Source organism: Pleurodeles waltl, chromosome 10 (genome assembly GCF_031143425.1).
Source record: "Pleurodeles waltl isolate 20211129_DDA chromosome 10, aPleWal1.hap1.20221129, whole genome shotgun sequence".
Taxonomy (NCBI): domain Eukaryota; kingdom Metazoa; phylum Chordata; class Amphibia; order Caudata; family Salamandridae; genus Pleurodeles; species Pleurodeles waltl.
The window spans coordinates 794,375,752-794,388,906 of NC_090449.1; the positions used below are offsets into that span (position 1 = coordinate 794,375,752).

The following is a 13,155-nucleotide window of genomic DNA, read 5'->3' on the forward strand; positions in this document are numbered from 1 at the left end:
CCCACGAAAGGAAAGGGCCCAAAACACAACGTGGACACATCACATTTTTTTATAAAAAGCAGTGCCTACCTGTGGATTTTGGCCTGTAGCTCAGCCGACACCTGAGGAAACCTAGCAAACCAGTGCATTTTTGAAAACTAGAAACCCAGGGGAATCCAAGATGGGGTGACTTGCGGGGCTCTGACCAGGTTATGTTACCCAGAATCCTTTGCAAACATCAAAATTTGGCCCAAAAAACACTTTTTCCTCTCATTTCGGTGACAGAAAGTTCTGGAATCTGAGAGGAGCCACAAATTTCCTTCCACCCAGCGTTCCCCTAAGTCTCTCGATAAAAATGGTACATCACTTCTGTGGGTAGGCCTAGCGCCCACAAAAGGAAATGGCCCAAAACACAACGTGGACACAACATATTTTTTCACAGAAAACGGAGGTGTTTTTTGCAAGGTGCCTACCTGTGGTGTTTGGCCTGTAGCTCAGCCGGCCCCAGGGGGGGGGGCAGAAATGCCCTAAAATAAATTTGCCCCCCCAACCCCCACCCTCCCCCGCCGGGAGCGACCCTTGCCTACGGGGTCGCTCCCCCTGCGTGACATTGGCACCAAAAAACAAATCCCCGGTGCCTAGTGGTTTCTGCCCCCTTGGGGGCAGGTTGACCTAAACTCAGCCAATCTGCCCCCAAGGGGGGCAGAAATGGCCTAAATACAATTTGTCCCCCAGGGGAGCGACTTTTGCCTGATGGGTCGCTCCCCATCTCTAAAAACAAAAAAAACAAAGAGAAAAAAAAAAAAGAAAAATTCCCCTGGCGCCTAGAGGTTTCCCCCCCCCCCCCCCGGGGGCAGATCGGCCTAATAATAGGCCGATCTGCCCCCCGGGGGGGCAGAAATGGCCTAAAATAAATTTGCCCCCCCAACACCCACCCCCCCCCCTGGGAGCGACCCTTGCCTACGGGGTCTCTCCCCCTGCGTGACATTGGCGCCAAAAAACAAATCCCCGGTGCCTAGTGGTTTCTGCCCCCTTGGGGGCAGATTGACCTAAAATTGGCCAATCTGCCCCCAGGAGGGCAGAAATGGTCTAAATACAATTTGCCCCCCCAGGGGAGCGACCCTTGCCTGATGGGTCGCTCCCCATCTCTAAAAAAAGAAACAACAACAAAAAAAAAAACACAAAAAATAAATTGCCCTGGTGCCTAGAGTGTTCTGCCCCCCCCCCCGGGGGCAGTTCGGCCTAATAATAGGCCGATCTGTCCCCCGGGGGGGCAGAAATGGCCTAAAATAAATTTGCCCTCCCAACCCAACCCCCCCCCCCCCCCCGGGAGCGACACTTGCCTACGGGGTCGCTCCCCCTGCGTGACATTGGCGCCAAAAAACAAATCCCCGGTGCCTAGTGGTTTCTGCCCCCTTGGGGGCAGATTGACCTAAAATTGGCCAATCTGCCCCCAGGGGGGCAGAAATGGTCTAAATACAATTTGCCCCCCCCCAGGGGAGCGACCCTTGCCTGATGGGTCGCTCCCCATCTCTAAAAAAAGAAACAACAAAAAAAAAAAACACAAAAAAAAATTGCCCTGGCGCCTAGTGTTCTGCCCCCCCCGGGGGCAGTTCGGCCTAATAATAGGCCGATCTGTCCCCCGGGGGGGCAGAAATGGCCTAAAATAAATTTGCCCCCCCGCCCCCCGGGAGCGACCCTTGCCTACGGGGTCGCTCCCCCTGCGTGACATTGGCGCCAAAAAACAAATCCCCGGTGCCTAGTGGTTTCTGCCCCCTTGGGGGCAGATTGACCTAAAATCGGCCAATCTGCCCCCAGGGGGGCAGAAATGGTCTAAATACAATTTGCCCCAAAGGGGAGCGACCCTTGCCTGATGGGTCGCTCCCCATCTCAAAAAAAAAAAAAAGAAAGAACAAAAAAAAAAAACAAAAAAAAAAAATTTGCCCTGGCGCCTAGAGGTTTCTTCCCCCCCTGGGGGCAGATCGGCCTAATAATAGGCCGATCTGCCCCCAGGGGGGGCAGAAATGGCCTAAAATAAATTGCCCTCCCCCCCAGGGAGCGACCCTTGCCTAAGGGGTCGCTCCCTTTGCGTGAAATTCACGCAAAGAAAAAACTCCCTGGTGTCTAGTGGTTTCTACCCCCCTTGGGGGCAGATTGGCCTCATCAAAATAGGCCAATCTGCCCCCAAGGGAGGCAGAAATGGGCAAAATATAATTTTCCCCCAAGGGGAGCGACCCTTGCCTAAGGGGTCGCTCCCCACCTAAAAAAAAAAAAAATGGTCCCTGGTGCCTAGAGGTTTCTGCCCCCCCTGGGGGCAGATCGGCCTAATAGTAGGCAGAAAAGGCCTTCCCGAAAATATGCCCCGCCCTGGGAGCGACCCTTGCCCAAGGGGTCGCTCCCTTTTGTCAATAACAATAAAAAAAAAAAAAAAAATCCCTGGTGTCTAGTGGTTTCTACCCCCCTTGGGGGCAGATTGGCCTCATCAAAATAGGCCAATCTGCCCCCAAGGGGGGCAGAAATGGCCAAAATATAATTTTCCCCCAAGGGGAGCGACCCTTGCCTAAGGGGTCGCTCCCCACCTCAATAAAAAAAAATGAAACAAAAAGAAAAAAAAAAAAAAAAAAAAAATGGTCCCTGGTGCCTAGAGGTTTCTGCCCCCCCTGGGGGCAGAAAAGGCCTTTTCAAAAAAATGCCTCCCCTGGGAGCGACCCTTGCCCAAGGGGTCGCTCTCTTTTGTCAATTTCAAAGAAAAAAAAAAATCAATCCCTGGTGTCTAGTGGGGTTTCAAAAGCCGGATTGCAAGCAATCCGGCTTTTGAAACCCTCGGAGGGACTTCAAAGGGAAGGAAATACTTTTCCTTCCCTTTAAAGCCCCTCCGGGCCTCCCAAGTGATTGAAAAAGAAAGGCTTTTGCATTTCTTTTTCAATTGCGCTGGAAGCAGAGCTTCCAGCGCGACGAGGGAGGCCCCTGTGACACATCAGCGCGCGCGCGCTGACGTCACAGGGGGGGGGTGGGGGGGGTCGGGGGGTGGAAGGGGAAGGGATTCCCCGGTCAGCCCTGACCTAGGGGGGGTGGGGGGGCGGCCCTCGGGAGGAGCACTAGCGCTTCTCCCGAGGGAAGCATTCAGGACGTAATGGTTACGTCCATGGCGCCACACGGGCGCTGCCATGGACGTAACCATTACGTCCGTGGCGGGGAAGGGGTTAAGAAGGAAGAACGTTTCTACTTCATTCAGAAGTTTAGCAGCAGATTAACTGCAGTTTTAATTGTGGCCACAAGAGGGAGCCATCATTATGTTTCTAGTCACTGTTGGCCATTGCCCATTCCTGTAAATTTATATGCCTCAGTTTTCATTTTGGGTCCTGTGGGTTGCTGCCAGTGTATTTATATATAATGAAGCACAAATAAGAGTGAAGGACATGTATTTATGATAATTCTCTCATTGTCATGATTGGAGTGCAACTCCAGTATTTAGTTAGTGTTTCGAAGACCCCTCCACCTGTAGGGTTTGTAGAGTCCCATATCTTAGATAGCAACATCTTCCTAATATCTGTGTTACTTGGGCAAGACTAGACTGTGTGAAAGAATCAAGAAGAAGAATTTCCACAGCTCTGACAAGTGTCTGTGAGGGAGGGTTAAATCCCATGTGGTACCAACAATGTGAGTTGGATTGTATGAAGAAAGTTAAACTGTGTAAGCTTTTTAATGCAAGCTAATTCTCTGACCCACTCCTTTCATTAAACTATGACCCCAAGTCCTGTGTCCCTGTAACATGCAGGGTTATTTTGAGGATATCCTCATTACAGCTTTGCAGCTGATCTCCCCCGTTGGTTAGTGCTAGAAGTGCTGTAAGGAGTCTGGCAGCCAGTTCAGGGGCCGTTCGAAAGTCAGTAGAGCTGCCGTAGGATTTCATACAACAAAAATTACACCCACTATAGCCTAAACTGTGTCTCTGAATCTTCAAAATGAACGAATAGATTATACCCTAAGAGGTGACCCCCCCCCCCCCCAGCTGTGCATCATCCTTCCATCTGTCTTGTCAGTGTACCTGTTGTTCAACTTTCAGAAGTGAAGCCGGTCTCACAGTGGTTCCTCAGGAGATAAGGAGTCTGTCTCGCTATGCTTTCCCCAATCCCATTTTAGTGGCAGAAAGGAGGTCCAGTAGAACCAGCAAAGTGGGCTCAACTTTCACAGGGGACATTCGCTATCCTAAGTATATGCTGACTGCATATAGTCACGGGTTGGAGTTTATATTCAAACTCCACAAACTTAGTATAATCCTATTTCAGATAAAATTGTATATTTTTTGTGTTTGTTATAGTGGAGTGTGAATGGCTCTAGTTTTGAGCCTATGTATTGTTTACGTTTCTGTTTGTAGTCCTGACTAAGTCGTAGGTCAATTTACCAAGATGACAAAACATGTTGGCTACATTGAAAACTTAGTATACAGCTATTGTGTACATCTGATATGCTTGAAGAAAACTGAGACTACAAATAAAAGAACTATCTTGAAACCATGAACATTTGAAATTATCAATACTGTTTTGGTTGCTCGGGGGGGTTTTTGCTTTTTGCTGGGTTTTGCGTGTTTGGTGAGAAGGCCAATTCACCATTGGAACACTTTAAAGGTGGTCACAGCAGGATCTTTCAAGGCTCATGTTTGTCATTAATTTAATTTGTATATTTATTTGCATGCTGCCTGATTGCCACATTTGTTTTCAGATATTTGCCCCTGTTAATAAGGACTTCTCCTTAGGCTGAATTTAAATTTAGAGGTCACTTCATCTCCCTTCCTCTCAGGTGCAGTTGTGGCTACTTGTTTTTAAAGATGTTAAGAATTGAATGGCAACAAAATAAAAATGTTAGTGTACTGGGTTAATACTGGATAGGGTGATATCTGGACTTCTGACTTTTGTCTTGTTACCGTGGGGCAGTACCCTATGCTTGCTCCACTAGCTCAAAGCCTGGGCCTCTCTACTTAGTCATTGTACCAAGATCTATTTTTTCCATCTGGAAAATTCTTGAGAGGGAAAGCCACTCTCTGATCCCCTTGATTGGTTCCCGACCTCTTCAAGGCTTAACATTTGGCACCTTTTATGTTAATTTGTATGATTTAGCTTTTTAACGTGTGCAGTCCTAGGACCTTTTTGAGCTGTGAGGATTTGGTGTATGAGACCGACGATCTCTACCAAATTGCCTAAGTATTTCTTTGCTTGTTAGGAGTGTTTATTTGAAGTATGCACAGGTGTTGTGCTTGCTGTCTTTGTGCATGACTTGTAATGCAGTAGTATCCGAATTACAGATATATCTCTATTTTGTTTATTATAGATTTGTTATGGCGGGCTTACAAGAAATTCCATCTCCAGATGGCGCAATGCAGACCTCCAATTTCGCACATGTGATTTTTCAGAACGTTGCAAAAAGTTACCTTCCTCACACTCAGCTTGAATGCCACTATACTTTGACTCCTTATATCCAACCAAACCAAAAAGATTGGGTTGGTATTTTCAAGGTAAGACACTTCTTTATTCATGTAATTAGTGATCTGAAGTCAAATAAGTGTTGAATTATGACCGTTTCTGAGCTGTATGGTTTTATGCAAATATTATTTTATAGAATATATATTTCCAAATAATGAGTTTTTGACCTGTGCAATAAAAATGTTAAGCTTTTCTTTTAAAGTGTATGTCCTAACAAAGTGGCATGCATAAACAAGCGAATGGAAAAACGCACAATGCAGTTGAATGCTCGAGAGAGGAGGGATGTGCTAGAATCTTGGTGATGACGAAAGCACTTAGTGTTAAAGATACTGGAACAATAAGAACAATAATTTAGTCCTGGCGAGGGTAAATGTTAGTGTAGTATTGTATTGAGTTGAAGCAAAGGAGAGAGAGAGAGTGAGAGAGAGAGTGAGAGAGAGAGTGAGAGAGAGAGTGAGAGAGAGAGTGAGAGAGAGAGTGAGAGAGAGAGAGAGAGAGAGAGAGAGAGAGAAAAAAAAAAAAAAAAAAAAAAAAAAAAAAACACAACTACACATTATTTAAAATGCCCAGATTGAAGGGGTGAACATTTTGAGATAGGATTTGTGCCCCATGTCTGTCTCTTGCTCCCAAAGGCAGACAAGCATCACCCGTTGGTACCTTGGGGATGAACAGCATCAAATTAATGCTACCACTTCATTGCCCCATTCTTGTACAGCTCCAATACGGAGTTGCATGTGAGAGAGGTGGTAGAGTGAAGTAATCTAGCGAAAGTAAAGCAGTGTTCCATTAATGTGAAAATGTATGCCTTTTCTTCGCCAACAGACTACAGTAGAACCTGTGTCACCTGACCTGGGTTATACGTTGGTCGAAGTTTTCCGACCCCCTTGCAAACCCCTGCTTGTGCAGGGGTCGGAATTGTACTCAGGAATTCCCAGGTGCATTAAGTACTTAACCCTTCATTAACTTTTGTCAGGTTAACGCTGCCAGAATTTGACAGGTTTAAACCGTACGGTATCTATGTTAACATGGGTTTTGCTGTTTACCACACCCGATTACCTTTTAAACCCCAGGGAGTTAGATCTTATTAGGTGGAATAAATAGCACCTACTCCTCTGACAAATACTTCATCAGGGTCATTGTGTGTAACTGTGTCTGACTAAAGTGAATTATCAGTATTTCTAAGTAAATAATTTTTTACCTGCTTCTTCAAAGACATTTTTACTTTTTTGTCTGCCTGTGGTGACAAATATGACAGTCGGGACAAATTATTGCCTTATAAGATAAAGAAGGGTAGGTTGTAGAGACGGCTGATAAACCACATCCTTCATGCCGCATCAGCCTTTCACAAAATAGATTGCTATAGAATGTGTTTGATTGTTGCAGTGTTCTTTGCTGTATGGGAAAGGCACTTGTTTTTTTGCCATGGTGAATGTTATTGCTATGTAATCTTTTTTTAGGTCTTACTTGCAGACCGCATGCGTGTGCTGTTGCTTGGGGACGATCGATTGTTCCTTAAAAAAAAAAAATATATATCTAATGCGTGGCTTTTAGCCAGTCCATTATTTACCATTAGGTGGATTCTTATCAATCTCATATCCTTAATCCTCATTGGTCAGCGAAGTCAGGGTGACTTCCTCATGTGTCCGTCGCTTTGGTAAAGCATGGACCAAGTACAGATTGATGTCTTTATTAGTGTCCTTTCACTGCTCGTATTGAGGTACCTTTGTTTTGTTCTTCCCCAGCCGATGCTTCTTGTCTTTGATGCTTCCCATTGTCGACCTAATCTGTTGCTGTTTGTTTTCCCCCTCCCGTTTTACGTGTTTTTGTTGTCACCCCTTCCCACGTGGTTTGCAGCTTGCTATCCCCCTTGCATTTTGAGCTGTTTTCTTACTCCAACACTTTGTATTACTTGCACCCCCATCCTGTGGTAATAATTACTTACCCCAGCAGGCCTACGTTGTGTGTTGCTGGCTAAAAAATATTAACAAAGCCAATACATTTAGCATAGGCAAGACCGATTGGCTTTGCCAATTCCTTTTTTTTAATTTTTTTATCACAGCATGCTCTTCACAACCCAATTGTAGTAGATGGTGTAATTAAAAGTATACTTCTATTCTATAGCATGTGTTTAATTATGTTCGCTGTACAAAATAAAGTGTGCCATAAGTTCAAATTGAGGATGCTTGTGAATACGGAGCGTTATCCTGCGAAAGCGACGAGAGGCTCCTTCCAGGGCCATATTTAACAATCTTGGATACCATTGCTTAATTTACATATATTCCTTTCCAAATGCCCAATACATTGAGCATTTTCTATTTATTGTTGCATCTCACTTAAGTTGAACATGACCGCTCCCAATCTCAATGAAAAAAAAATATTTGGAGGCTCAGGCAAAAGTACGTTTTGCTGTTCAGTCACCTTTCCCCTAGCAACAAAATCTTTTCAATGCCGTTTATTGAAGTTTGTCACCCTCTTTTTGTTATTTATGGTGTAAGGCAGCTGCCTGCAGTGACTTCGATGTAACAGCAGCTATGCTTACTTCTGGATATGGGTTTGGATTGGGTCCAAAGTCTGCCAGATGTAGTGAGCCACCCGGGGACTCCCTCCTTGTTGACTCCTTGCCCTGAATGCCCACCTTGTACACCCTCTGGCCTGGCGTGGCTAGAGGCTATAAAATAAACCGGTATGGACCGCATGCGGTCTTTCACCCATACTACATCACTGAGTTGAGTGTCCCTTATTGTGAGGGAATGCGAGGCCTAGTGCCATTATTATGTAGTGGCCCTGCACATAGGTCACTATATCAAGGAAGACATTTATTTTCTGACTCAAACAAGTGGACCCTGCGTACTCAGCTTGGTGCTGGTTCCTTACTTTTGCCAGTATAAATGTAGAGAAACAGGTATAAAACCAAAAAAAGAAAATGTCATTTGGCAGATTATTTAATTTACAGAAAGCAGCTATCAGCTGTGATCAAAATATGGATCATAGACGTGCAGCTTCTATAAATAGGAGCTTGCAGCCCACTAAAACGTACCACAGCACTTTATTTAATCAAAATGATATACACCTATTTGGAAAATATTTTGTTAGTAAAAGGCAGTCCTTTTTACCTTTAAATAACATTAATATTTTTTGATGAGGATCATCCCTCTGAGTAGAAAATTCAACTTCAGAGCAAGTGCACTAATTTACTGGTGCGACCCCTTAGAATTAATTGATTGCTGCTGATATCTGGGGTGTTGTGAAGGTCCTGAGTTAAAATTCTTGCAGGGCAAAGAAAACCTGTCATCCTACGGCGGTTGTTGACTTGTATACCAAGAAATGTGCTTAGAAATTAGAAAGGTACGGTATATTGAGGGAGAGGATGTGGCATTACTGCCAGAGCTGCAGACTTTGAAACTGGGAAACCAGGTTCAAGTATCAGCATTAGCTTATCATCATGTAATTCTGAGCAAATCATCTAATAGCCACGTGCTTAAAAAATATGAACGTGAGCTATTGTAATGTCATTTAAAGCACTCCAATACCTTTGGGCTGAGTAACTGCTATATAAAACTGCAAAAAAATAATTGAGCTCCATGAAACAATTTACTATTCTCATGATTAATGGACTAGTGCTGTGCACAGTTACCCAAACACAGGCCTCAAAATCATGAAAATGTTGCTAGACCTGCAGGTCGAGTAACTTGAATAATACTCGACCACAGCTGTAGTATACGTGACCCATAAATGGGTCTCAAATTGTGTGATTCTAGGCAAATATTTTAGTTGCCTTTTTCTTAATTCTCAGATATGAGTGTACCTTCACAAATTTGAGCGCAGCATTTCTGCTGTACAAAACAACTTCTATGTTGCATTGAATAGATTAAACGTTTGCACCATGTATAAAGACTCTAGCCCACATATAGGGGACCCATGATCTCTTAGTTTACTAATAGTATTGCTACCAGGGCAGGAGGGTTAATGTTTAAACACTCACGTTTAATAAATATATTAATAAGCGTGAAGCGGTCACACACTGTCATTTACAGACAAAATTTCCAAGAAGTGTCCAAAATCCTTCCAACTAACTTGCAGCTTTACTGATAAAAGTATACAATGTATTACCAAATCTGTGAATGTCTGGTTTCAGAAAACATAGTTATTCTTTGCACATCACCAAGTAAAGTGTTCTGATCTGTTTTCATCTTATTAAAATATTTTTTCATCACACAGAAGTATAAACAATGGGCTTTCACAACTACTGAAATATATTACTGAGATTACTTACCTATTTAAATGTTCCAGGACAAAATCCTGGAACCCTGCAGTCAAAAGGAAAATTAATTGTAAGAGAAACTGACCTTTTGACCTTTGCTCTGAACTCAGAACAGATGTAACAATAACAACATTTAAAGGCCTCATTCACTTTGACTGAACAGACCACCTGTTCTATGTCAACTCGCCAGAAGGGGCAAGTAAGTTCTTAAAAAAAAAAAAAAAAAAAAATATATAAAAAAAAAAAGCTCGACTTAATAAAATATGACTCAATAAAATATGACTCCTTTTTTTTTTTTTTTTTTTTTTGTGAGGCCTGAAACAGTATTTATTTCAGCTAGTTAAATATTAATTTAGTTGTAATTCAGCAAAAATTGTTTACTTTTGTTTATTTTGTGAATGTATCACTGCTATTTATAGGACACACATTTGACTTTGTAACATTTGCTGTCATTACTACAATCAAAACGTTACACTGTCTTTTTAGGTCTCACCTGCTTGGTGACAGCCTATTGTGCCAAAAAAAAAAAAAATGTTGGGAAAACTTATAGGACTACGTGAAAGCTATTGGCTTTGTCACTGTTCACAACTGTGCAGTATGACAGATAGTTTAAAAAAAAAAAAAAAACAGTGGTACGGCCAGCGCTGATCATGCCATAGTGCTACTGAATATTATGGCTAAAAAACATAGACTCAGTACTTCCCGCGCAGGGAAGACCTTTTGGCTGTGCCACTACGTGTTATATTTATTTAAGATAATGTGCATACCTTTGATGCTTTGTTCCCCATTTATATAGCCCTATTTTTTTATTGCCAATATTTGATTTTGTTCTCCTCACTCTGAACACTTAAAGCTTATCAGTGTGTATGCTACTCCCAGTGTCTCCAGGCTCAGTGGAGTTTGTTACAGGTAGGCTCTGGGTGAATACAGTTATATGCAGGCCACCCACATGCTTTTTTTTTTTAGATCTAGCTACAGACTGCTTTAGTTTTTTTTTTTTTTGTAAAGACTTAATGTTAGCAAAGCACACAGCATTCACTACTCACATGATACTGAAGGAACCCTTGAGTCGGGCATCGTCAGTAATTGGCTCGCCTTAGTGAGCCACATTCAGGCATATGCTCGATGGGCTGTCTCTTACGTGTGTTGTTGGTAAAGAGCTGCTTTGTAATACTTTGTTGTTATGCTGCTTTGGCTCCTGGTTGCATGATATGTTTTGTAGAAGCACAATAATATTTTTATTGTTTGAAGCTGCAAATTTCAAGTCTCAACATACCAAGTCACAGGGGAAAAATGATCTTTCAGGGGCATTCAGAACTGTTGTTGAATGAAAAAGGGAAATAACTAATCTAAAATTGCCGCCACTTGACTATCATGACATGGCCATCTTAGATGACGAACAGTATTTTTTTGTTTATTTCCTATGTATTACTGTTTGTGCTTGGTTCCTTGGCTAACCTCTCTCACCATTCGCAGTATTCTTCGTCTTCTCTGCTGCCAGCAGACCTGCTTATTTAACATGTAGGGCGTCCAGCATTCTTTGGAGCTGAAACGGGGATGCTTAGTGCTCACTTAGCTCCAGCGCCAGCATCCACCTCCATGAAGAGGCTCTGTGGCGAATAATATCCCAGGGCTGCCTATTTAAAGTGCATAGAGCTTCACATCCCTTTCAACTCCTGCTAGGAGGCTCCATTCCGACATTGCTTGTGGGTCAGCTCATCGCCTGGCACTGCCCCCCTCCTCATTTCTAACCCTGAAAATGGAAAATTCTACCATCTTAGCAGTCAGAAGCGTCGGGGACTGCAGGGAGCAGGTTGCCTTCCTTATTGCTTGAAAAGAGTTTGTTTTTGTGCCCAGAAGTGTGGTGAGTTCTAGAAATTGGATGTGTGCACTTTTTTTTTTTTTTAAACTATCAGCACGTTACTGGTTGTGGAAACTTCACCCTCTCCTCACCTCACACCCAACCCGAGGTCCCCAGGTGCTTTCATCTATGTGAGTTTTTCATGTAGTAGTTCTGCATCAAAGGTATATTGAACTATATATGTGAATAATGGAAGAAATGCTTAGACACAGTTTTGAAAGAAAAAAAAAAACACAAGTTACATTAACGGAGGTGGGTATGAAATGGGACCAAAAGTGAAGTGGGTCAGTCTGTCTCATTCTAGTGCAAGGTTAGTCAAAGGCCCGAGTTTCATAGTCTACTGAAACAGTGAGGTGTAGTTTGGGATTTGTAAACTATCTCACCCTAATCCTATGGGCTGTCCCACTGTTGCCCTTGGCAAATGTCACAAAAGTTTCAAAAGATATTGTGGCTTTATTAACTGACGATTGGTGAGAGCAGATTATTTTGGTACTACCTAAGGTAGTCCATGCTTTGGCAAACACCTGATTGTCTCCTGTGTGTGTTGAACTACTTGTAAGCCCAGTGTGGCTGCTTCATAAAGTCCTGCAGTCCGGTTTTTCCACTGGGTAAACAATACCCTTTCTTCAATCTTAGGGAAGTCTGGTTAAAGTTAATCAGTATCATTTGGACATGGAGGGTTAAGTTGTAAGTCCCCTCTTCAGTGCTCCCTTGTGTTTAATGCAATGTTAATAATTCAGCTATGGTACATATTCTACAGTTTGCCTTTTTGTGTATACACTAATGTCACACAGGGCTCTTTTTGCTAAGGCCTGTTCTATTTAAGCCCATTGTTTAACTGATTTTGACTGTGCCGTATTATCAGTTTACTTGTATATCTTGAAGGGTGGTTTTCACTATCTTGAGTACAAGGTTTGGACTTATGCACTGTCAGGCCGACTTAATCATATCTGCTGTGACGCCCTTCAACACTGTTGTGTTAATTCTAACTGGGAGAACTTGGAAAGCATTGTTGAGTGGTATGTTCCTCTTTAGGCCGAGTATTGTCCCCAAAGACAAAACAAACCGGTTACATTGCTTCTCTAAGTCTAACCTTATTTGCTCTGGAACTACAGGCATGGTCCCATTTTAAATTTTGCTCAAGCACGCCATAAAATTTAATCCTCTGTTATTTAGCAAGGAACGTATCCTGTTAGCACTGATATTTCGTTTAGATTCACTTAGTCCTTACCTGTCCTTTTGAGAGCAAATGGTTCTAACTTTATAATGTAGATCTTTAGGCCCGTTCATCTAGTGTAGTCTTTAAGTAGGAATGTATCTTTCAGTATCTGTAATACTCACGCTCATGTTGCCCACAAACACTGACAACTTATGGAATGTTCGACACCATTCTATTCCCCAACTTAGTCCATCCTGATTTTAATCACTAAACGCTTGATGGCCTGGATAAGAAGCCACAACAGGTAGCCCTGTCTAGTTCCTCTTTACAACTAAATCTCCTCTGATTGGTACCAATTTACTGTTACCTTGCTCTTGGATATTTTTAACATGGTTGGTCCTGTCAATGAATTGAA

General features: G+C 42.9%; 1 protein-coding gene across 6 annotated transcripts in view; it reads left to right on the forward strand.

Moving 5' to 3' along the window:
• The window catches only part of TAX1BP1 (Tax1 binding protein 1), a 638,481-nt gene that overhangs the window by 44,784 nt on the left and 580,542 nt on the right, over positions 1-13,155 (forward strand). For all 6 annotated transcript variants that reach the window (XM_069211447.1, XM_069211444.1, XM_069211446.1 and 3 more), the window contains exon 2: positions 5,308-5,491. In XM_069211447.1, coding sequence (XP_069067548.1) covers positions 5,315-5,491 — 177 coding nt within the window. In that variant the 5' untranslated portion in view covers positions 5,308-5,314. The remainder of the gene's footprint in view (positions 1-5,307; positions 5,492-13,155) is intronic.